The sequence below is a fragment of the Prionailurus viverrinus genome, chromosome X, assembly GCF_022837055.1.
Source record: "Prionailurus viverrinus isolate Anna chromosome X, UM_Priviv_1.0, whole genome shotgun sequence".
In the NCBI taxonomy this organism is placed as follows: domain Eukaryota; kingdom Metazoa; phylum Chordata; class Mammalia; order Carnivora; family Felidae; genus Prionailurus; species Prionailurus viverrinus.
The window spans coordinates 87,533,022-87,559,681 of NC_062579.1; the positions used below are offsets into that span (position 1 = coordinate 87,533,022).

The 26,660-nt window shown below is 42.1% G+C and overlaps 1 protein-coding gene across 1 annotated transcript in view; it reads left to right on the forward strand.

Moving 5' to 3' along the window:
- The first annotated feature begins 8,826 nt into the window (after positions 1–8,826).
- Positions 8,827–26,660, forward strand: part of LUZP4 (leucine zipper protein 4) — a 61,698-nt gene continuing 43,864 nt past the window's right edge. Inside the window, exons 1-2 of the mRNA XM_047843903.1 lie at positions 8,827–8,937; positions 26,437–26,498. Of these exons, the coding sequence (XP_047699859.1) occupies positions 26,486–26,498 (13 nt within the window). The 5' untranslated portion in view covers positions 8,827–8,937; positions 26,437–26,485. The remainder of the gene's footprint in view (positions 8,938–26,436; positions 26,499–26,660) is intronic.

Sequence of the window (26,660 nt, forward strand, 5' to 3'; positions counted from 1 at the left end):
AAAATTCTCATCGCAAATGTAAACTGCTTAAGTTTCTACATTTTAAGATGCTCTAGGTGTGTTCTGACAACCAAAAAAATGACAATAAAATATCCCACCGCCTTCCTCTGCCATGATTTCCCTGATAGGTAATGCGACTCAGAAAACTAATTCTTTAGTTTTCCTCTGCCAATTCCTACCTGTGTTGTGTGAGACAAAAAGCTAACCTCGCTGGAGTTAAGTGTCTTTACCTCTAAACTAACATGGTTGGACTGGACTCTACTCAGGGCTCTTCTCCACTTCTATCTTTTTTTTTTTTTTTTTTGGTAAATGTTTATTTGTTTCTGAGAGAGAGAGAGAGAGAGAGGAGGAGGGACAGAGAGAAAGGGAGACAGGACCCGTAGTGGTTTCTGCACTGATAGCAGAGATTCCGATGTGGGGCTCGAACTCATGAACCGCGAAATCATGACCCCAGCCAAAGTCGGAAGTGTAACCAACTGAGCCACCCAGGCGCCCCTAAAATTCTATCCTTTTTAAGAATTATTTCTATTTTGGAGCTGGGCCTACTTGGTATAGAGCAAAAGAAAGATCCAGAAGAAAATGAGTTTAAAAAACAACGATTTAGGCCAGGATAGAATTGTAGACTCGTATTATCCAAACGCACCTAAAAGACATAATTTCTTAAACTTGCCTTCACTTTGTAGTGCATAATTACATTATTTTGTAATGCAATTAATAATATTCAGAATGGCTCCATTTTGTGGAAGATTAATTTAAACTTTTTTTTTTTTTTTTTTTACCAAAACGTCACTTCTTTTACAAACACAAAACACCGTTAAAAATACTAAAATGGCAAATGTGATGGTTACTGATGTGGAAATGTTGGGGTTGGGAGCCAATGGCCAAGGAAGAATTCTTGAGACATCTTCAGTGCACAAAGGTGGTTTTATTAAAGCACAGGGACAAGACCCATGGGCAGGAAGAGCCACCCTGGGCTTGTGAGGAGATACTGATTACATAAGGTAAAGTCCAGGGGAAGTTTCCAGTGAGATTTTCATAAGTTAAAGAAGAGTCCCAGGATACCGGAGGCCTGGCTATTGTCAAGCTAAAGTTGCGTTTCCCTCCAGCAGAGCATTAACATTTAGACGGTGGGGAGTTCCTGGAGGAATGTTCTAGTCTGCCAGCCTCAAGTATTTATCAATGGGCTGCACGTTATAAAGAAACTTAATTTGATCTACCATTTCCCTCTGCCTTTGTTTCCCACATCAGTTCCCCCTGAGCAGTTTTGACCCTTAAATCTTTAAGTTTGCAGGGGCGTGGAGATGTCCCTACCTATGAATGGGTCAGCGTTGGTCAGTTGGCAAACCATACATATATAGGAGCTATCAAAGGCAGAGACAGCCAACCCAACATATATGAACCTCCTTGAGTAGAAAAGATCATCTATCAGCTACAAGTTATGGCAGGGAAGGACTATTGGCACCAGGCAGGGAGACGTACAAGAAAAGACGACAAAAGAAGGAAAAGAAGCCCGAGTACAAAGACCTTTGATACTTACCTAAAACTTTCCTCCAGCCCTTTATTGCCATTTGAAGAGAAATTTGAGATCTTCCACAGGTTCACAGGAATAATACGGCACGTCAGCTGGCATGTTAGATTCCTGCGAGGAAGGTACAGGTTTAATTCTTGATATATGAGTCCGTGACGAACGTCGTTCTAATTTTACTGCAGTGGGAGTACATGGTATGATGCGGTAGGGGCCTTTCCATTTTGGAGATAAGTCCCCTACTGTATTAGACTTTCCTTCTTTTTTTTTTTTTTAATTTTTAAAAAAATGTTTTATTCTATTTTTGATACAAAGAGAGACAGAACACAAGCAGCGAGGGGGCAGAGGGAGAGAGGGAGACACAGAATCCGAAGTGGGCTCCAGGCTCTGAGCTGCCAGCACAGAGCCCGAAGCGGGGCTCCAGCCCACGGACCGTGAGATCACAACCTGAGCTGAAGTAGGACGCTTAACCGACTGAACCATCCAGGCGCCCTGTATTAGGCTTTCAATTCTTTAAATAAACCCGGTCTCCTGGGTTTATATGGGGTAGGTTTTTAGTAACTGCCAGATCGGGTTTAGGGAGGATATGGTTTGCATATTCATTTAGACATTTATGAATTAACCCGGCCGCAAGTGAATAATTTAACAAAGCACTATTGTCTTTATCTACAAAGATGCGTTATTGAAACATGATTTTCCTCTCTGTAATAAGCCTCATTTCCAGAGATAGCCAAAGACTAATTCATTTGTAAAACGATTTTAACAAACTTAGCCTAGTTATTTACATAAGCTTAGCAATAATTGTGATTGATTATAGAAGTCTCCTAAAATTTGCTTTGCTGGAACTTTTATAATACTTGCCATCCAACATGCCTGTAATACCTGTAGATTTGGGTGTATTCCTCTTCTTGAGGTCCCCAAACATCCTAAGGTTCCTGCACCTGCCAGGAAGTGACATTCTTTACTCACCTGGTAAGGCTACTGGGAACTCTGTAATCAAGGTAACAGGCCAACCATTTCCAAGGGGCTTTATGGCTCCATGTTTCCTGAAGTCAATCTTAGTTCCTTAAAGCTGTCTAGTCATATCTGTCGATGCGTGTCTCTCAAATAGGACATTCCAGTCAAAGCCTTGGTAAAATAACCAGTATTTCCAATGGTGTCCTGTTACAAGGAGAACAGATTCTTATTGAATTTATGCAAATGCCCATGATTGCCACAAAAGAAAGAACACTCAACAAGAGTTTGAATTTCAGAGGGTTCGGGTAGAGAGAAAAGTTAAACACTTCAATTCGTTCACAGAGGAATACTTTATCTTATTTCTGTAAGTCATAGATATCTTAAGAGAAAATTTCCTTAATCTGGAGGAAGAGGGGCCCCTGGGTGGCTCAGTTGGTTAAGCCTCTGGCTCTTGATTTCGGCTCACGTCATGATCTCAGGGTTTGTGAGTTTGAGCCCCACATTGGGCTCTGCGCTGACAGTATGGAGCTTGTTTCGGATTCTGTTTGCTTCTCTCTCTGCCCCCCCCCCCCAACTTGCTCTCTGTATCTTTTTCAAAAATAAATAAGAGGGGCGCCTGGGTGGCGCAGCCGGTTAAGCGTCCGACTTCAGCCAGGTCACGATCTCGCGGTCCGGGAGTTCGAGTCCCGCGTCGGGCTCTGGGCTGATGGCTCAGAGCCTGGAGCCTGTTTCCGATTCTGTGTCTCCCTCTCTGTCTGCCCCTCCCCCGTTCATGCTCTGTCTCTTTCTGTCCCAAAAATAAATAAACGTTGAAAAAAAAATTAAAAATAAATAAATAAATAAATAAGAAATAAACGTAAAAAAAATCTGGAAGAGTAAACATTAGAGAACCAGCAATGTTTCAAACAAAAGTCACAAACACTATGATCTTCTTCCTTAATTTACTTAGTCCCATATTACTAATTCTTGTTCAGTTTGAATGCAGCTTGTAGTTAGTTGTAGAAATTTTTATGCATTCTAATTTTATGATCTTAAAGAAGTCAAGTACCTGTATTTGTTCTAAAAGTCCTTTTGATAAATCTCTTTGAAGATGAAACACGTTTTGTAAGAGCATCAGAACAATTAACTATACATGACAAAAATCTCAGAGATGGGCATTGTTAACAATCTGATGGGAGATTTCATTATGATGCAATTGACAAGGAAATTCAATTATTTCTGTCACACGTAATACTTTAATAATCAGAATGTTAAGTGATGACCTTATTTACCAAAACGTATTGAAACTTCAGGAATTGCATATTTATATTTGAACAGTTATAACATTTACCCAAGCAATACAACCTAAGGTTTATCGTTATTTGTTTGACAGTGCTTTCAGAGCAAACATACCAAATAAAAAAGCCTAATTGGTCAAAAAAGACTTCATTTACAATTTAAATCTTGGGAAGTTTGTTGAAAAGCCTCAGAAAGTTATAAAGCACCTGCCTAAATAGGATTACAGATCATTACAAAAGCTAATTATTTATTGAACCAAGGTGGCAATAAGAGATTCCCAAGGCAAATATGTAGGGTTTATATAGCTGTTAACAAAACTTAGCTCCTTTAACATCGAGAAGTTTTTTTTTTTAATTTTTTTTTTCAACGTTTATTTATTTTTGGGACAGAGAGAGACAGAGCATGAACGGGGGAGGGGCAGAGAGAGAGGGAGACACAGAATCGGAAACAGGCTCCAGGCTCTGAGCCATCAGCCCAGAGCCCGACGCGGGGCTCGAACTCACGGACCGCGAGATCGTGACCTGGCTGAAGTCGGACGCTTAACCGACTGTGCCACCCAGGCGCCCCAACATCGAGAAGTTTTAACCAAGTAATCAAAGACGTGATAAAGACTAAACGAGAAACTTTGATGTTCTGGGCAGACAAAAGAAAAAAAAAAAAAGTTGTTTATAATTTCTTATCAAGCATAAACCAACAAAAAAATTTTTGTCTTCTGAACAGCAAGAAAGCAGAATTTCAATCTTTTATCAGTATACTTTTAAAATTCACTTATTTTAACCTTAGTCTGTCCTGACCACACATGAAATTCCTTTCCAAAGATTTCCCTTTATAAACCTCGTACAGCTTTTTAATTTAAAGTTGCTTCCCTTATTTCCATCGGTCTTAGTTACATTTAGCAGCATTTTGAACTCTTAGGAACATCAGTCTCCAGTGAAAACTAAGTAGTAACCAATTGTGAATGGTGACACCAGAATTCTTTGGATGGCAAATTAATGGATATATTTAAGCACAAAGCATGCTTTCCCACAGACCCAAATATCGTTAGTTTCTTTCAGTAAGAAGTCAAAAGCAGATAAACCAAATGTTTAGCAATCAACATTTTGGTATTTTATCTCACTTGCAAAAGTCCTAGATGTCCAATGAATTCAATCCAATTTATCATCCAAGCAAAACTTTAAAGTTTCAAGTTATCAAAGACTTTGAAGACTACCTTGAAAATTACCCATGAAAACTTTGAAACAGACTTAACCATTTTAAGTCATCTTTTTGCTGACACATAGCAACAGAAATAACATGAGCTTATTTGACCTTCAGTAAACCCAGAGAGAATAAAAAGTTTCATATTTAATGCTGATAACTCTAGCTTTTAAATGCTTATTTATTTTTGAGAGAGAGAGAGAGAGAGTGTGCGTGCAAGAGCAGGGGAGGGGCAGAGAGAGAGGGAGACAAAGGATCCAAAGTGGGCTCCACACTGACAGCAGAGAGCCCGATATGGGGGCTCAAACTCATGAACCATGAGATCGTGACCTGAGCTGAAGTTGGATGCTCAACTGACTGAACCACCCAGGTGCCCTGATGACTCTATTTTTTTTTTAATTTTTTTTTTAACGTTTATTTATTTTTGAGACAGAGAGAGACAGAGCATGAATGGGGGAGGGACAGAGAGAGAGGGAGACACAGAATCGGAAACAGGCTCCAGGCTCCGAGCCATCAGCCCAGAGCCTGATGCGGGGCTCGAACTCACGGACCGCAAGATCATGACCTGAGCTGAAGTCGGACGCTCAACCGACTGAGCCACCCAGGCGCCCCTCTATTTTTTAATTAAGCCAAAAGCTTAAATTAATTTTAATGCTGAATATATTCCACCTGCATCCACTTAAAAGTCAATCAATTTGTTGCCCAATGTCAGTTTTTACCGGGGACACTGCTAGGGAAATCTGAAGTGGGTGGTCCAAGGTGGGGGGTGCTCTTCACTCCTCAACAGCAAGGGGAGGAGGAGGAGCCAATGGTGCCAGAGGCACCTAGGGTGGCATAGGAGGAGGCAGAAGGGGTGAGGTGCCACCAGATGGCAGAGAAAGAGAGCTCCTGGTTCTAAGCTTTGTCAGTTCAGACAGATGAGCAGACGCCATGTTTGTTTTTTTTCCTTACCAAAGTGGAAATATGCTGTCCGTATCAGGCCAGAGAGGACAGGGCGTTTCCCCCAAACAAAAGGAGTTTTGGCGGCTGCTTGGCATTACTCCTTAAAGGCTCTGTCCCAAGGTAGACTAACCACAGTTGGCTCCAATTATAGCCATTAGCCCGGGAAATGGATAAGGGAGAAGCCCCCAGATACGACTAGAGTAACCTGGGCCCGAATGGGAGAACAGCGAGAGTCAGAGATCTTGTCCCCTTCGTCAGGGATGGCCTTTGTTTCCTCCAGCAACCTGGGTTTCTTTGGAGGAGGCCTATTTAGACCATTATCAGCCAATAGATCAGGAGGAGGTTTACTGGCCAAACACATTCTGCAAGAAGCCCTTAGGTCCGGGTCGTGATTTAGAGCCATGGAGACCTGAACCGAGGGTACCTCCGTCCATTTGCCCGGTTTCCTTGAGGAGAGTTCCAACTGACGACCCTACGAAGGCCATGCAGTGTTACAGAAGATCAGTCCTGTCAGATTTTGCAATCCGAACTGTTTCCAGTGGGTCAAAAGGCATCCCAAAGGCCAAGTCCCTGGGAGAGTCCTTGGGAACTGAAGAGAGAAGTTCCATTACCAAAAATCCCCCCGACTCCTGGGCAGTGTCCCACACGCAGGATATTTGACACGCGAGAGGTTGCTGGTGTCAAAGCTGATGAGGGAAACAAAGGCAAGAGAAATGCTACTGAAATTAAATTTCCTTTCAGCTTGCAGCCCACTGACGGACACCTGAAACATGCAGTGTGACCTTGCTCAAGGAACTCATGGCTGCCTTACTTCCTCAATGTTTTTGTTTTATTAAAGACGAAAAGTAACCTTATCTTAACAGTAGCGAGCACCTCAAGGTCCTTAAAGCCTTGCTTTCAAATTCCTTACAGACTTCCACTCTCCCTCACCCCGACTAACTTAAAAGTATATAATCAGTCACTCCTTACAACCCCAGGGCAGCTCTTTCTGCCCAGGGGTCCTGTTCCCGTGCTTTAATCAAATCACCTTTTGTACCAAAGACGTCTCAAGAATTCTTTCTTAGCTGTTTGCTCAAGAACCGCATCATTTTGGTGCCTTAGGTGGGGCTTTGAGTCTTTTCCTGTGGACTCAGCCGATGCAAACCTGGTGAGTACTTTTTCTTTTCTTCCTTCACTCTCATTTCAGGGGCTTTACGAGGAGGATGGTCCTATCGGAACACTTTCATGTCAATTGCTCAGACTGCAGTCCTCTCCCCCGTGGCTACTCGACGGGGAGGAGAAAGCCGGCCTTTTGGCTGGAAGTTAGTACCCTCGTGGGAATGACGGTAAGACCCAGAAACTCGATGCCTTCTCTTTATTCCTGTCCCTATACCAAGTTGTCTGTCTTGGGCACCGGACAGCCACCTAAATCACCACGAAAGCTGCCAATCTTAAGACTCCTGTGTTGCAGTTTCCTCCTCGTTGGTCTAATGTGATCCCCTCCACATCCCTGGTCTAGCCACCTCTGGCCGAGAAATTTCCACTGGGAGCAGGCCAAAACCAGTACCTGATTGAATTAAAACTCAACTGGGGACCATTTCCTATGGAAGTTGGCTATAAAGACTACATGTGTTAGAATGTCACTTAGATCATGATGAATTTCTATCTTTACTGTTTTCTGTCAATGTCCTCTTCCTACTACTGAAACTACAGAATTGGGGAATACCCTTTATAAAAGTTTTCTAGTGTTTTCCATGGGTAAAAATGGCACAGCCTTCAAGGAAACTAAGGCATGACCTTCATGGCATGCTCCTCAAGACAAGGTAAACTAAGGTATGGACTTTTACAGCACTTTTATGGCATGGCTTTCAAGGCACGGTATTTCGGACCACACGCCAGGCACCCATTTGTAGCCCAGGATGCAATGGGGAAGCGGCGGGTCTCTAGCATGCCTTCTCCGGGGCCCTCAGTGGCTGGTCAGTGATCATAGCAATTTTGTTTGGGGGACACCTCCAGTTGCTTTGACACCAGGAAGCTCTGACATATCATGTGTGGGTGCCACCCGGGAGTCAGGGGGATTTTTGGTAATGAACCTTCTCTATGTTTCTAGGAACATAGGATCTTCTTCAGTCCCCAACGGCCTTCCCTGGGGATGCCTTTTAACCCACTGGAATCAATTTGGACTGCAAGATCTAAGAAAGAAAAAACTGATACTTTGTAATACTGCCTGGCCTCAATACTCCTTAGGAGATGACAAAAAATGGCCCGTTAAGGGGCCATTAAATCTTAATATAATCTATCAGTTAGATCTCTTCTGCAAGAAACAGGGCAAATGGACTGAAGTACCCTATGTCCAGGCTTTCATGGCCCTAAATCAGGTCTGCCTCTGGCAGAATGTGTTTGGCCACTAACCAGGCTGCTAAACTCCCTCCTAATATATTGGATGATTCTCTAAACAGGCCTCCTCCGAATAAACCCACGTTGCTGGAGCAAACACAGGCCCTGATGAAGGGGACTCCGACACTCTCTCTCACCCTTCCTCCTTCCTAATAGACTCAGGTTCCTCTAGCTGTATGTGGGGGCTTCTCCCTCATTCATTCCCTGGGTTAATGACTATTAAAATTAGAGCCTATTGCCTCTGGTTAGTCTACCTTGGGAAGGAGACTTTATGGAATATTCCCAAGCAGCTATCCCGAAACTCCTTGTGTCTGGGGGAAGTCCCCTGTCTTCTCTGGCCCCACACGGACTGCCCACTTCTGCTTGTGGGTGGGGAAAAAAAAAATCTGCTCATCTGTCGAAGCTGATGGGCTTTAGGACGGCGAGATTTCTTTCTCTGTCCTCTGGGCTTTTATCCACCTCCAGCCTTCCTGGAGTTACCTCACCTCTTCTGTCTCCTCCTGCCCCTCCTCCTGCATCTAGCACCGTCTTGGGAGTGGCCTACATCTTCCATGCCTCTGCCACCATCAGTCCCTCCTCCTGCCTTCTCTGTCAAGGAGTGAAGAACACCCCCTTGGACTTACACCGTCCACTACGGACCACCCCCCCCACTGGGGCCCCAGGTAAAAATTCGCGATGGTGAACAAAGTGATTGCCTTTTAAAGTGGACCCAAGTGGAACATATTTGGTATTTGAACTAATTTAAGTTTGTTGGTTTAATTAATGTAGACATATATTTAGAGCTATTGGCATTAAATATAAAACCTTGTCTACCTAGGTTTACTGATGATCAGATAAGCTCGTGAATATCTCTACTGCAATTCGGTAACAAAAAGATGACTTAAAATGATGGCTAATTCTGTCTCAAGAGTTTTTATGGGTCATTGTTAAGATAGCTTTCGAAGTCTTTGGTAACCTGAAACATGAACGTTTTGTTTGAATGATAAATTTAAATTAAATTCATTGGACATTTAGGTCTTTTCCAAATAGGATAAGACGTTAAATTAATTACTAAAGCATTAATTACTAGACATAAGTTTGTACTTTTGACTTATTGTAGAGAAAGTAAGGATATTTGGATCGGTTGGAAAACCTGCTTTGTGCTTAATTGATTCATAAATTTGCCATCTAAAAAATTCTGGTGTCACAGCTCACAATTGGTTACTACTGGGTTTTCACTAGAGACTAAGGTTTCTAAGAGTTGAAATTCTGCTAAATGTAATTAAGACTGATGAAAATAAGGAAAGGAATACTGTATGTAGAAAAGTAAGAGATATGTAAGAAAGATACAAGGAATGGAAATACATTTTCATTGAAGGTAAAAGAAAGTAATTTTGTCCTAAATGAGACTAGTTGTTTGGAGAGAAATGCCTTGGGACAATATCTGAATGCAAAGGAAAGTTGTAGAAGGTTTGTGAAGGGAAATCTTTGGAAAGGAATTTTATGCGTGGTTAAGATGGACCAAGGTTGAAATGAGTGGATTTTAAAAATATACAGGTGGGGCCCCTGGGTGGCTCAGTTGGTTAAGCGTCTGACTTCAGCTCAGGTCATGATCTCACAGTATATGGGTTTGAGCCCCACATTAGACTCTGTGCTGACAGCTTGGAGCCTGGATCCTGCTTCGGATTCTGTGTCTCCGTCTCTTTCTCTGTCCTTCCCCTGCTTCTGCTCTGTATCTCTCTGTCTCTCAAAAATGAATAAACCTTAAAAAAATTTGTTTCTAAATACACTGGTGTAAGATTGAAATTCTGCTTTTCTCTCTGTTCAAAAGACAAAGTTTTCTTGGATTGTTAATCTGCTCTTGATAAAAAAAAAAAAAAATGTAAACAAAGGTCTTTTCTCTTTTGTCTGTGGGAAAACCAAAACTTTATGTTTTGTCTTTATCAAGCCTTTGATTGCTTAGTTAAAACTTCTCAATGTTAAAGGAGCTAGGTTTTGCTAACAACTACATAACCCTACATATTTGCCTTTAGAATCTCTTATTGCCACCTAGGTTAAATAAATAAATAATTAAGGTTTGTAATGATCTGTAATCCTATTTAGGATGTGCTTTATAACTTTCTAAGGTTTTAACAAACTTCCCGGGATTTAAATTGTAAATGAAATCTTTTTGAACAATTGGGCCTTTTTATTTGGTATGTTACTTGGAAAGCCCTGTCAAACAAATAATGGTAAACCTTAGGTTGTATTGCTTGGGTAAAGGCTATAACTATTCAAATATATATATATATATATATATATATATATATATGTGGAATTCCTAAGGTTTTAGTATAAAGTTAAAGTGTAACATTTTGGTATAAGGTCGTTACTTAGCCTTCTAATTATCGAAGGGTTATGTGTCACAGAAATAACTGAATTTCCTTGTCAATTGCATCATAAGAACTCTCATATTGCATTGTTAATCATGTCCATTTTTGAGTCTTTTGTCATTTATAGTTATTGTCCTGATGCTCTTATAAAATGTGTTTCATCTTCAAGGAGATTTATAAAAAGGACTTTTGGGACAAATACAGGAATTTGACAACTTTAAGATCGTAAAACAAATGGGTAAAAAATTTCCTGAACTAAAAAGCTGCATTCAAACTGCACAAGAATTAGTGACATGGGACTAAGTAAATTAAGGAAGAAGATCATAGCTTTTGTGACTCTTGTTGGAAATATTGCTGGTTCTCTAATGTTTGTTGTTCCAGATTAAGGAAACGTTCTCTTCAAATATCCATGATATATAGAAATGTGACAGACAAAGTATTCATTTGTGAACAAACTGAAGCGTTTAACTTTTCTCTCTACCTGAACCCTCTGAAATTCAAACGCTCTCAGTGAGTATTCTTTCTTTCATGGCAATTGAAGTTATTTGCACAAGTTCAGTAAGAGTCTGTTCTTGAAACAGGACAGCAATGGAAATACTAGTTATTTTCCCAAGGCTTTGACTGGAACGTCCTATTTGAGAGACACACATAGACTCAGATATGACCAGACATTTTTAAGAAACTAAGGTTGACTTTATGAAACCTGGAGCCTATAAGGCCCCTTGGAAATGTTGGCCTGATACCTTGTTTACAGGGTTCCCAGCAGCCTTACCAGGTGAGTAAAAAGTGTCACTTCCTGGCAGGTGCAGGAACCTCAGGATATCTCGTGGAAGGAATTCACCCAAATCTAAAGGTATTGCAGTCCTGTCTGATGGCAAGTACTTGACTTAGCTTCTGGCCTGGAGAAGCTACTAAAAGTTCAATCTAGAGATTCCTTCTGAAAAGTTACAGCAAAGCAAATTTTACAAGATCTGTAAGACCGATCGCTGTTCTTGCCGAGCTTATGTCAATAATCAAGCTGAGTTTGTTAAAACTGGACTTGTTCTACAAACGGACTAGCCTTAATTTGGCTATCTCTGGAAATAGAGGGTTATTAAAGAGAAAGATTATGTTTCAACAATGCACCTTTATGGATGTTAAATTCTAGATCTGATTGTCATTAAATGTTTGCGGTTTGCCTACACTAGACAACTTGAGATAAACTTCAGAGAAATTGTCATGAATCTCATGTAAAGACAACCTTTGTGCCTGGTGCTCTACGAGCCATTCCAAAGGATCGCCACAGACATTTGAGTTACAAGCCAGAAAAACCCATCTGATTCCCGCTACCTGTTCCCACTCCCTCTGAGGATGCTTCAAGCCTGACATCTAGAAATCTTCTCACTGGCTGTGTTTGAGACTCAGACACTCAATTTATAATTTTGCTCTAACCATTAACCCATATTTTTCTTGTTTCTTTAAATTTTTTTTTTTCAACGTTTATTTATTTTTGGGACAGAGAGAGACAGAGCATGAACGGGGGAGGGGCAGAGAGAGAGGGAGACACAGAATGGGAAACAGGCTCCAGGCTCTGAGCCATCAGCCCAGAGCCTGACGCGGGGCTCGAACTCCCGGACCTCGAGATCGTGACCTGGCTGAAGTCGGATGCTTAACCGACTGCGCCACCCAGGCGCCCCTTCTTGTTTCTTTAAAGTGCCTCATATTAAGTACCTGATTGCTTACTAAGCAAAACAGAGTCTATATGATGGTTAACACCTCCTACCATGCAATCAAGGCCTTAAATGACTCTCAAAATAACATTATATTACTAAACACTAAAATAACTCAAATGCATAGAACAGCTCTACAAAATAAAATGGCATTAGATGTTTTAGCTGCTGCACAAGGCGGAACTTGAGCTCTCATAAAAACAGAATGCTGGGTATACATTCCAGATCATCATCAAAATATTTCTGGATTTCTGACAAATGCTCAAATTGGAGCTTTAAATGATCCCTCTTTTTCCTTTACTAATTGGTTAAATTCCTGGACCAAAGAAAGCTATTTGTTGACTATCGAAGGACTCTTATTTGAGCTTCTTTTTGTTATTTTAATCATGTTTTGCTGTTTTCTCCCACATTTCTCTATCTGGTGCCAAGACTCTTTCAGGGCCCTAAATGCAAGTCAACAGATGATCCTTTGTTACTCATTATCAACTCTAGATACAGCTGCCTCAGGCTTTCCTAACTCCTATTAAATTCTCAACTGACCAACCTTGGCCCATACGTAGGAACATCCCTACGCCCCTTTTCAACAAGAAGAAGGTACAGAAGATGAGACTTTCCACCTTCAAAAACCTTAAAGACTTGGTCAGCGTTGTTCAGGGGGGGGAAATGATGAGGGAAACAAAGGCAAGAGCAATGTAGCTGAAATTAAATCTCCGCACAGCTTGCAGCCCATTGATAGACACCTGAAACACGCAGTGTGTGACCTTCCTCAGGCATCTCGTGTCTGCCTTACTGCATTAATGTTTTTGTTTTATTAAAGACTAAAAGTAACCTTAACAGTAGCTAGCCCTTCAAGGTCCTAAAAGCCTTGCTTTCAAATTCCTTAGAGTTTGAAATCCCTAACCCCCATTGAAATCCCTAATCCCTCGGGGCACCTGGGTGGCTCAGTCGGTTAAGCATCCAATCTCGGCTCAGGTCGTGATCCATCCAATTTCAGCCCGGGTCGTGATCTCACAGTTCGTGGGTTGGAGCCCCACATCGGGCTCTGTGCTGCTCAGGGCCTGGAGCCTGCTTCAGATTCTGTGTCTCCCTCTCTCTCTGCCCCTCCCCCGCTCACGCTCTGTCTCTCTCTCAAAAATAAAGATTAAAAAAATTTTTAGGGGGGCGCCTGGGTGGCTCAGTCGGTTAAGCGTCTGACTTCGGCTCAGGTCACGATCTCGCAGTTCGTGAGTTCGAGCCCCGCGTCGGGCTCTGTGCTGACAGCTCGGAGCCTGGAGCCTGTTTCGGATTCTGTGTCTCCCTCTCTCTGACCCTCCCCCGTTCATGCTCTGTCTCTCTCTGTCTCAAAAATAAATCAACGTTAAAAAAAAAAATTTTTTTTTAATTTTTTTTAAAAAGAAATCCCTAATCCCTAACCCCCATTAACTTGAAAGTATATAATCAGTCATGCCTCACAACCCCAGAGCAACCCTTTCTGCCCAGGGGTCCTGTCCCCGTGCTTTAATCAAATCACCTTTTTGTACCAAAGACGTCTCAAGAATTCTTTCTTTAGCCGTTTGCTGAAGAACCCCATCAAAAGCAACCCGAGGTGTCCCTGGAACAAAACCGCTATGATTACTGCTTGCCATAAAGGAGGGAGGCCGGCCCTCCCCCGGCTTCCCCATTGCATTCCCGACTACAATGGGTGCCCACACACGGACTGAGTTTGCCTTGCTGAGAAGGCCGTGAAGAACCTGCCATTTTTAACCCATGGAAAATGCTGGAAAAGTTTTACAAGGTGAAATTACCCCATCTTGTAGTTGAAGTAGTTAGTAGAAGACATTAGCGGGAAACAGGAAAGATAAAAATGCAGCATGGTCTAAGTGACGTTTCCAACACGTGTCGTCTTCACTTCCCAGCAAACGATTCCCACTCAGGTTTTCCTTCAGTCCGGTACTGGTTTCAACCAGCTCTGGACAGAGGTCTGGCAGCCGGAAGCAGCTAGACCAGAGATGCGGAGATCCCAATCGACCAATGAGTGGGATACCTCACAAGGGGGCCTTCGGTTTGGCTGCTCTCCTGGTGACTTAGTTGGCTGTCCCTTGCCCAAGACAGACAACTTTATATAAGGGCAGAGATGAAGAGAGGGCCTCAAGTTTCTAGCTCTTATTACCATTCCAGACAGGGTGCTAACTGGTGAGGTTTTTGGGGGTGATAGGGGGGTTCATGGGGTCCAGAGCCGACGGCCCAGAAAGAATTCTTGAAGACGTCTTTGGTGCAAAAAGGTGATTTTAATGAAGCACCGGGACAGGACCCCGTGGGCAGGAAGAGCTGCCCGGGCACCATGAAGAGACACTGGTTGTATACTATGGAGTTGGGGGGAGGTAAGGCCCAGGGGAAGTTTCCAGTGAGATTTTCATATGCTAAAGAAGACTCCCAGGATGGCGGAGGCCTAGCTATTGTCAAGCGAAGGTTGTTTTTCCCTCTAGCAAAGCCTCAATTAGCATTAAGACAGTAAGTTCCCCGGAGAAACGTTTTACTCGGCCAGCCTCAAGTATTTGCCAACGGGCTGCAGGTTAGAAGGAAATTGAGTTCCATCTGCCATTTCCTTCTGCCTTTGTTTCCCACGTCGCTGTGGAGGAGTGATGGAGACTTAGGTCCCGCAGGACTTTGATCCTTATCAGTTAACCCTCTGTTTTTTCCCCTTTCCTTTGTTCTTGGGCCAACAGGAGAGGAACATCACCTGGATCCCACCTGGGGGTGGGGGGGCGGGTTGCGGCCTGTCACCTTGCCTTATGCTCCCTCCTGACTAACTTCCAGCCAAAAGGCAAGCTTTCTCCTCCCCGTAGAATAGCCACCGGCTAGAGGATTGCAGCCTGAGCAATGGACACGAAAGTGTCCCAATTAAGACTGTACTCCTCGAAAAGCCCCTGAAATGAGAGTAGAGGGAGAGAGGAAGTACTCACCACGTTTGCATGAGGCTCAGGGTGCACACGAAAAGACTCAAAGCCCCACGCAAGGACGCCAAAAGGTTGTGGTTTGAAGTGTTGGGGTTCGGAGTCCAGATGAGAGAGCTTAACCTCATGTGAAGGTGCCAAACTCATGTGGCAAAATGGGGGGGGGGGGTTGGGAGCCGGTAGCCAAGAAAGAATTCTTGACACATCTTTGGCGCAAAAAGGTGGTTTTATTAAAACCTGGAACAGGACCCGTGGGCAGGAAGAGCTGCCCCAGGATTGTGAGGAGAGACTGGCTATATACTTGGGAGTTGGGGGAGGAAAAGGGGAAATTTCCGAAGGATTTTCATGTGTTAAAGAAGACTCCCAGGATCCCTGAGGCCTAGCTATTGTCAAGCTTAAGTGGTGTTTCCCTCTAGCAGAGCATTAAGACAGTAGGGAGTTCCCGGAGGAATGTTCTAGTCTGCCAGCCTCAAGTATTTGTCAGTGGGCTGCAGGTTACAAAGAAATTTAATTTTATCTGCCATTTTCCTCTGTCTTTGTTTCCCACATCAGTGACCAGTAGCAACACTTGAGGCAGAATTGCTTTTTCTTTTTTTTTTTTAATTTTTTTAAAAATGTTTATTTATTTTTGAGACAGAGAGAGACAGAGCATGAACGGGGGAGGGTCAGAGAGAGAGGGAGACAAGGAATCCGAAGCAGGCTCCGGGCCCCGAGCTGTCAGCACAGAGCCCGACGCGGGGCTCGAACTCACGGACCGCGAGATCGTGACCTGAGCCGAAGTCGGACGCCTAACCGACTGAGCCACCCAGGCGCCCCTACTTGCACTCGCCAACCTTGGTCCCACATTCTTTCCTGAAGTTCTGCTTTGACAAATTACCTCTTAACTCAGGCAAATGAAAACCCACCTCAAGCGATAGCAACTGCCCTGACAAGAACTCCAACAGGCCCTGACCAGTATGACTAAAAACCTCCCTCCACTCCCCCACTCCGCCCCCCTCCCCACCGTGACTTGCACCTGCTCAGATGGACCATGGAGTGACCTCTAGAACGAATGACAATTACCTTTACATCCTTACAATACTAAAATCTCCACCCAAGGAGGGGCACAAGCTTCATTTACATAACACACAATGTATGTATAGGCATTTTTCCTTAAGATGCATGCGTGACCTTGTGCCCATCTCTACATATGATGACGAAGATCTCTCATTTTTTTTTTTTTACGTAAGGGCTTGAACTCGTGACCCCAAGATCCAGCGTGGCACGCTTTACCAACTGAGCCAGCCAGGGGTCCCCGAGAATCCCTCTTTTAAAATATCCACCCTGGGGGCCCCTGGGTGGCTCAGTCGGTTAGGCGGCCGACTCTTGATGTCCGGCCAGGTCACGGTCTCACGGTTGGTGAGTTCAAGCCCTATGACGGGTTCTGTGCTCACAGAGTGGAACCTGCTTGTTATTCTCTCTCCCTCTGTCTCTCTGCCCCTCCCCTGCTTATGTGCTCCATGCATACACTCTCTCTCGAAATAAATCAATAAGCATTAAAAAAAAATTTTTTTTTAATGTTTACTTATTTTTGACAGAGAGAGAGAGAGAGAGACAGAGCATGAGCGGGGGAAGGGCAGAGAGAGAGAGAGAGAGAGAGGGAGACGCAGAATCCGAAGCAGGCTCCAGGCTCCCAGCTGTCAGCACAGAGCCCGACGCGGGGCTCGAACTCACAGACCGTGAGATCATGACCTGAGCCGAAGCCGGATGCTCAACCGCCTGAGCCACCCAGGCGCCCCAATAAATAAGAATTTTTAAATAAAATGAAAGTAAATGCTCCTTTGCCATTATGAAAACGGATAATGCCAAAAGGAATAAATTGAATAAATTATTTTTTCCAATATAAGATTGAAGTAATAAAACTAATACATCTGATTGAAATAATGGTAACTTAGTTAAATTGTCTGCACGATTTCAATGAATTTTTTTTAATATGAAATTTATTGTCAAATTGGTTTCCATACAACACCCAGTGCTCATCCCAACAGGTGCCCTCCTCAGTACCCATCACCCACCCTCCCATCCCTCCCACCCCCCATCAACCCTCAGTTTGTTCTCAGTTTTTAAGAGTCTCTTATGCTTTGCCTCTCTCCCTCTCTAACCTCTTTTTTTTTTTCTTTCCCTCCCCCATGGACTTCTGTTAAGTTTCTCAGGATCCACATAAGAGTGAAACCATATGGTATCTGTCTTTCTCTGTATGGCTTATTTCACTTAGCATCACACTCTCCAGTTCCATTCACGTTGCTACAAAAGGCCATAGTTCATTCTTTCTCTCAATGAATTTTTTAAATAAAGAAAAACAACTTGTAAGTATGTCCCTGGGGAGTGTCATTTTCTAAAAATTAAAATTTTTATAAATAAGTAAATATTAGACTTCAAAATTCTTTTTAATTTTTATGAAATATTAAAAAAAATTTTTTTTTACATTTATTTAATTTTGAGAGACAGAGAGAGACAGTGCGTGAGCAAGGGAGGGGCAGAGAGAGAGAGAGACACAGAATCCGAAGCAGGTTCCAGGCTCTGAGCTGTCAGCACAGAGCCCGACGTGGGGCTGGAACCCACGAACCGTGAGATCATGACCTGAGCCGAAGTGGGACGCTTAACCGACCCAGCCACCCAGGCGCCCCGAAATTCTTTTTAATTTTTAATTGAAGTATACTTGACATATTTCGTTTCCAGTGTCCAAATAGTGATTTGACAATTATGTACGTTATGATATGCTTATCATAAGTATACTTACCATCTATCACCACACAGTTATTAAAATATTATTGACTATATTCCTTATACTGTACTTTTCTTTCCTGTGACTTATTTAATTTATAACTGTAAGTTTGTACCTCTTAATCCCCTTCACCTATTTCACCCATCTCCATACCGCATTCTCCTCTGGCAACTACTAGTTTGTTCTCCATATTTATGAGGTTGTTTCCTCTTGTTGCTGGGTGTTCATTTGTTTTTTGGATTCCACATATAAGTGAAATCGTATTATATTTGCCTTTCTCTGTCTGACTTATCTTACTTAGCATAATACCTTCTAGGTCCGCACCCATGTTGTCACAAATGGCAAGATTCCATTCTTTTTTATATGCATTTTTCCAAAGACATATAAATGGTCAACAGACATATGAAAAGATGCTCAACATCACTAATCATCAGAGAAATGCAAATCAGAACCACAATGAGATATCACCTCACACTTGTCAGCACAACTAATATCAAAAAGACAAAAGTGGCTCCTGGGTGGCTCAGTCAATTAAGCCTCTGACTTCAGCTCAGGTCATGATTTCGAGATTCGTGAGTTTGTGCCCCACTTCGGGCTCCGTGCTGACAGTGCGGAGCCTGCTTGGGATTTTCTCTCTCTCCCTGCCCCTCTCTCCCTCTCTCTCTCAAAATAAACAAATGGACTTAAAAACAATAAGACAAGAAACCTGGGTGGCTCAGTTGGTTGAACGTCTGACTCTTGGTTTTGACTCAGGTCATGATCTCTCAGTTTGTGGGTTTGGGCCCCACGTCAGGCTCTGCAATGACAGTGCAGAACCTGCTTGGGACTATAGAAAGCAGTACAGAGGCTCTTGAAACTATAGAAAGCAGTACAGAGGCTCCTCACAAAAATTGAAAATTGAAGTACCATGAAATCCAGTAATTCAACTTGTAGGTTATCTGCCCAAGACAAATGAAAACACGAATTTGAAAAGATACATTCATTCCTATGTTTATTGCAGCATTATTTACAATTGCCAAGATATGGAAGCAACCTAAGTGTCCATCAGTAGATGAATGGACAAAGGAGATGTGCTGAAAATTAATGTTTAAAATCTGTAGTGTTCTTTTTTTTCCGAGATTTTATTTTTCAGTAATCTCTACACCCAACATGGGGCTTGAACTTACAACCCTGAGATCAAGATTCGCGTGTTCTACGGACCAAGCCACTCAGGAACCCCTAAAATCTGTAGTTTGCAATACAAATTGGATCAAATAAAATGAAATATAACGTAACTTATGAAACCTTATTTTTGCTATTCTGCACCCAGGATATTCCATTATGTTAATTATGCAAAAAAAAATAGTATGAGACATGTTGGCAAAGAAAAGTATATTTTATTTTATTTTACTTTATTTCAATATATGAAATTTACTGTCAAATTGGTTTCTATACAACACCCAGTGCTCATCCCAAAAGGTGCCCTCCTCAGTACCCATCACCCACCCTCCCCTCCCAGAAAAGTACATTTTAAAAACAGTACTGGCTTGAAACGTGTTATATGTTCTAACTAGTTTACAAAGAGGTTATTTTGAAAACTTGGATTGGTAAATGAATATTCCTAACTGATGGGATTCCGAAAAGTTACCCCAAAATGTGGAATCTTGACAAATGGAATATTTTCAGCTGAAGGAGTTTGAAAACAGAAGCAGGAAGCTCACTCTGGACTCACCCTGCCTCCACCCCAAACAGGGCATAAAACCCTCCCGTGAGATATGCCTTGTCTACACCCAGTGGAAAGGACCATCCTTGTCTTAGAAGATAAAGGGACACCAAGAAGAATTCTACCAGACCCTTCTAAATTTCCCCCACTCTACTATAATCATGTCCTATTAAATTAATGAAACAAGGAAACTGTTAGACTCAGGTGGGTCTACCGCTTGCCCCGTGTACCTAAGCAAACCACAATCTAAGCCTTTAACTGCCTCGAGGTTATGAAATCAAAATGCTAAGGGCAACCAATCGCAAACAGCCAAGTAGGCTTTCTGCTAGAGACCATCAAATGATTTCCTTTTTTTTTTTCCCTTCCGTGATTTCTCTGTATGTATTTCCCCTGGTCTTGGTCAGCAGAACACTCTTAACCACTCCCGGTTTGGTGCTGCCTGATTCAAAAAGACAAATGCTCAAAGAAACTTTTCAAATTTTAATATGCCTCAATGTACCTTTTCTTACGACCTATTCGTTAACATATTCTTCCATGACTGTCCACTTCTCATCAAATGTAGCATAAAATAGGGGCGTCTGGGTGGCTCGGTACGTGGAGCATCCGACTTCAGCTCAGTCATGATCTCACGTTCCGTGGGTTTGAGCCCCGCGTCGGGCTCTGTGCTGACAGCTCAGAGCCTGGAGCCTGCTTCCGATTCTGTGTCTCCATCTGTCTCTCTGCCCCTTCCCAGCTCATGTTCTGTCTCTCTCTGCCTCTCAAAAATAAAAAAAAAGTAATAGAAAATAATTTAAAATGCCCACATATTTAAAAAAATTGTAGCATAAAATACGCGTCTAACTGCTTCTTTGGGTCTTCATTTCCTTACGAAGACTCCTGTATAATGTGAGATTTACGTTAAATAAATTTGTATGCTTTTCTCCTGTTAATCTGTCTTTGCAGTCTAACTTTCAGACCCAGCCAAGGACCCTTTTCCTACTTTATTTTTTATACTTTTCTTATTGTTTACTTTTGAGAAATTTTGGGAATGGCGAGATCGTGACCTAAGCCAAAGTCAGACGCGCAACCGACTGAGCCATCCAGGCGCCCCTACCTCTGTCATTTTAAAAATGTGTGTGAAGGGCACCTAGATGGCTCAGGTGGTTAAGGGTCCAACTCTGGGTTTTGGCTTAGGTCATGATCTCACAGTTTGTGGGTTGGAGCCCCGAGTTGGGCTCTGCGTTGACAGCAGGGAGCCCGCTTGGGATTTTTCTCTCTCCCTCTCTCTCCCTGCTCCCCCCTGCTCCCACTCTCTGTCTCTCTCAATATAAAAAAAAATTTTTTTTAAGTGTGTGATAATATTCTTTTAGAAAATCAGAAATGCTGAGTTATTTTTAGATGCTCATTTGCCCTATGAAGTCTTTCCTACCAAAGCCCTTCCACATCTTTCTTTTCTTTTTTTTCTTTTTAATTTTATTTATTTATTTTTTAAATTTATTTTTAATGTTTATTTATTTTTGAGACAGAGAGAGACAGACCATGAACAGGGGAGGGGCAGAGAGAGAGGGAGACACAGAATCGGAAGCAGGCTCCAGGCTCTGAGCCGTCAGCCCAGAGCCCGACGTGGGGCTCGAACTCACAGACCGAGAGATCGTGACCTGAGCCGAAGTTGGACGCTCAACCAATTGAGCCACCCAGGCAACCCTCTACATCTTTGTTTTCTTTAATATTTATTTATTTTGAGAAAGAGAGAGGGAAAGAGAGAGAGAGCGCGCGCACACACACACGAAAGAGAGAGTGGGGGAGGGGCAGGAAGAGAAGGAGAGAGAATCCCAACCAGGTTCCATGCTGTCAGCACAGAGCCCAACACAGGGCTACGTTCTGTGAACCATGAGATCATTACCTGAGCAGAAAGCAAGAGTCGGACAGTTGGACATTTAACCAATGGAGCCACCCAGGAGCCCTAGCCCTTCCAGATCTTAAAAAAAAATAGATGTGTTGAGATATGATTCACATGCCATAGAATTCATTCATTTAAATTGTACATTATATCAATTACTGAAAGTGTGGTGTTGAAACCTCCAATTGTTACTGTTGAATTGTCTATTTCTCACTTGAGTTTCATCAATTTTTGTTTAAACTATTTGGGGGCTCTGTTGTTAAATGCATATGTGTTTCTTTCTGGTTTTTAATGTTTATTTATTTATTTATTTATTTTGAGACAGAGAGAGACAGAGCATGAGCAGGGGAGGGGCACAGGGAGGGAGAATGAGAATCTCAAGCAGGCTCCATGCTGTCAGCACAGAACCCAACGTGGGGCCTGAACTCACCAACTGTGAGATCACGACCTGAGCCCGAATCAAGAGCCGGACGCTTAACGGACTGAGCCACCCAGGCGTGCAATGCATATGTGTTTCTAATTGTGATGGCATAGCACAATGCTCGTTAGTCTATTATATCATTTGTCACAATTCACCATCACTATTATGATATTGTACCTGTCTCTCTCCCTACTGTGTTTCAGCTTTCTTTGCACGATATAATCTAATCAAGTACATGGGAGATAATAGTAGTCAGCAAATGTTAAATGAGCGAATGAATAAATCCTTTGTTTTGTATTTAGCCTCAAAGACATTCCTGCCATGCTTAATATTTTGAGTTCAAGATAGTGATACACAACATTCTGAAAGGCAATTTCAAAAAAGTGCAACTGACATTTGAAAATGTCAAGTGGAATTTGGATGAAATCCACCCCCCACCAATTTCCTTTGCAAATTTCAGTATATGTTACATTCAATTCAGTTGTGTGAAAAACATTAGCACAGCTGCAGAGGTTGAGTTCTCTTCCTTTGCAACTTCTGCTTGTATAAATTTATAACATTTTTACAGAAATTATTTCATTTCTTTTGTATTTTAGAGTTTAAATTCCCCTACCACTAATGCCCTCATGCCCTCAGTGGAATGTCAGAAAAAGTAAGAAACTGGAACAGGAAAAAAAAAAAAACCTTCTAGGTATTAAATGTTTTCCTCATTTATGTCTATTGTATTTGCTATCTACCATTAACCAGGCTCGCAATCTAGAATTGCAACATAACAGGAAATAACAGATTATTTACTCTCCAGGAAGATACTCTCTGTACAATTTTGATAAATATGAACACAAGCTCTGATACAATTTCAGAGTGCAGTGTAAAAATTCTATTATTTTCTTTAAAAGTTAAGTGACCCTCTCCTTACATACTGCTAAATATTTGGGAATATATTTGGCTATACCGCAAAAAAGAGTACTTAGAAGAAAGTGTTTTTTGAAATAATCTCACAGTATAATTAGTAATCGTGTTAGAAATATTAACTTTTAGCGGTCATGGGTGGCTCAGTTGGTTGATTGTCCCACTCTTAATTTCAACTTGGGTCATGATTCCCAGGTTGTGGGATCCAGCCCTACATCAGGCTTGGTGCTGAGGGTGGAGCCTGCTTGGGATTCTCTCTCTCTCTCTCTCTCTCTCTCTCTCTCCTTTTGCCCCTCTCCTCCCATTCTAAAAAAAATAATAATAAAATAAAAAGAAATAATAAAAAGAAAAGAAATATTAACCTCTAATGAAAGTCTCTGCCGGGGGCTGCCTGGCTAAGTAGGTACAGCATGTGACTCTTGAGCTCGGGGTTGTGAGTTCAAGCCCCACCTTAAGTGTAGAGCTTTCTGAAAAGAATGAATAAATGATCATTTAAAAGGGGCACCTGGGTGGCTCATTCCATTAGGCATCTGACTCTTGGTTTCAGCCCAGGTCTTGATCTCACAGCCTGTGGGATGGAGCCCTGTGTCGGGCTCTGTGCTGACATCAGAGACTGCTTGGGATTCCCTCTCTCCCTCTTTTTCTGCTCCTCCCCTGCTCATGCTCTCTCTCTCCATCTCAAAATAAATAAATAAACAATAAAAAATTAAAAAAAAAGAAAGTCTTGTTAGAAAACTTACACTGGAAACATATTTACATGACAAAATATGCTAAATGTATAATGCAATAATTTTATATATAACAAACATGAGTATATAATTATATATATATATATAACTATATATAATAATCTTATGTACCTAATAATTATATTATTATGGAAACTGGTCTGGATCAGCCAGCAGAAGAACCAAGAGGCACTTGGAGATCTTGGAAGGCAGGAGGTTTGTTTTACACTGGTGGGCTCAAAAGAGATCATTCTCCAGAGGTCTGAGCCCAGAGCATAAGCAGAGGGGACAATTTATAGTCTGTTACTTCCGCATTCCTCATTAGTCGTAATTTGGAGCCAGCGGCAAGCAAGGAAGAAGAACCCAGAAGGGGAGTCTTCAGGCAGGACTGGAATTACCCTATCAATCCTGTCGGCCATCTTATAACAGATTTTTCCCTATCAATATACGTAACTATATAACTATAACTATATATATATATAAACATGTATATAAACATATATATGTATAAACATATATATGTATATATATATAGTCCTTGTAACTGGACTAAGAATTAAATTGACATGAGACGGATTAACAGGAGAAAATAAAATTTAGTTTTGTATGGGGGTGCCTGGGTGGCGCAGTCGGTTAAGCGTCCGACTTCAGCCAGGTCACGATCTCGCGGTCCGTGAGTTCGAGCCCCGAGTCAGGATCTGGGCTGATGGCTCGGAGCCTGGAGCCTGTTTCCGATTCTGTGTCTCCCTCTCTCTCTGCCCCTCCCCCGTTCATGCTCTGTCTCTCTCTGTCCCAAAAATAAATAAACGTTGAAAAAAAAATTTAAAAAAAAATTTAGTTTTGTATGTACAAGAAATCCATAGAAACATGAATTGCCAAAGACAAGTCAGGCAACAGGAGATTTCTATGACATCCTGAGCTAAGGTGAGGCTTAGGGTTCTGGGGATAAACAGGGGAAGAAGACAGGAAGAAGGTGAGTGGAGAGGTTTGGAAAACAAAGGGTGTTCTCTTATGCAAATAAGTTTCTTAGGTAAAGAGGAATCTCTTTTAATAGCTCTCTTTCTGGTACAGGCTCTCCTTTTCAATGTAAATTTAGGCAGTTGAGGGGGTGGTAAAGAGCTTTTCCTGAATCTGCTGGGTTTTGATTGCTTCTAACTCAAAATAATCTTCATTTCAAAGTAGCCCTTCCTGGGGCAGCCTGTACTTGGCCCCTATAACATATATATTCATGTATATGTATATGATATGTATATGTATATGTATATGTATACACACACATATTTTTTTAACCATGTAACTTTTAACTACGCAAAAGTTTTTACACAGAAAGTATAGCTAGGGGCGCGTGGATGGCTAAGTCAGTTAAACCTCTTGATTTTGGCTCATGGTCCTGAGCCTGCTTGAGATTCTCTCTCTTCCTCTCTCTCTCTGCCCCTTCCCCACTTGCACACGGGCACACACGAGCTCTCCCTCTCTTTCTCAAAATAAATTGATAAGCATTTAAAAAAAGAAAGTATAGCTAGAAAGAAATATACAAAATGTTTAGAGTAATTTTCGAAAATTTGGTTATTCTTCTTCTCTTTTCTTTCCTTTTTCTTTCCTTTTTTTGTGTCTACAAATATGTGAATGAAACTGATAATTTAAGTAAACAATATTTTTAAGATTTCAATTAATCTCTACACCCAACATGGGGCTCGAACTCACAACCTTGATATCAAGAGTCGCATTGCTCTACCAACTGCGCCAGCCAGGTGCCCCAAATGAATTTTTAAACTTTGTCTTTTTAAGAAGAAGAAACTTAAGCTTGCCTTAAATATTGCTGAAACATACTTTTAGTTACTCAAGGATCAACTAATTACCTACCAAACAATAAATTACACTGTGTTCTAAAAGACATAACCTGGTGGTAAAAAAGGAATTGACAGAGGATCACCTCCATTATGTCCTCAAACTTTCTAATTGATTAAGTTCTTCCTTCCAGCTAGTCTCTAACACAGGCGAAAGACCCTGTGGGCATAGCATCACCTGATGGGAACCAAAACTACCCCCTCCAGCTCTGAGGACTGCCCTAAGTCAGCAAGACCCCACTCATGATTGCCCCCAAGACAACGATTGACCTGACCTTTACTGCCCACCTGCCTGTACCCACCAACCTTTGTCCCACATTTTCTTTATATAAATCTAGAGGTATTTTCAGCCCTTGGGAGACAGTTTTGAGAGGTTAGTCCACCGTCTTCCCAGTGTTGGTCTCACTGAAATAAAATCCTTTCTGGTTTCACCACCGCTCGTTTTTCTGCCTTTGGATTTTGTCAGTGTCAGTCTGTGTAGGGTCCCCAAAACTAGGTGCTTTTGCATCCCTATGCCCTGGCTACAAGATAACCAATCCCAAATGGAGTCACTGATGCTAAGCCTCATGTCAGCAAACCAAGACTTACTACCTAATCTAATTGCAGTTTCAGCCTCTCCTGGGAATGTAACCTTTAACCAATCAATCTGGAATTCCCTGGTCAGCACTAGTGAATAAATTTGCCTGTTACAAACCTCCCATCCCTCTTTGGAAGGCAACCTTGCCTGAAACAATGCACTCTTTGCTAATAAACTGCCAATTATTCCCCCCCCCTTTCTGCCTTTAAAAAATCTTTCTTTTTCTACAGTCCTTCAGACCTCCTTTCTATTTGCTAGATGGGATACTGCCTGATTCGTGTATTGTTGAATAAACCAATTTTATCTTTAAATTTACTTAGTTGAGTTTTGTTGTTTAACAGGTTTCGTGGCAGCCAGGGCTGAAGGAGACTTCCAACAACTTCAGAGACAATGAGAGTCAAAGGTATGATACCTGAAAACCCTTTTGAGTTTCCTTTCTTGCTATTTCTGAGGGCCATGGGTAAGTTCTTCTTGGTTCTGAGCTCTGTTCTCCTTGCATGGAGCTCCCGATCTAAGTGACTTTCCACAGTTCCCCCATGTGAATGGAATCCCTCCCTGAACGCTC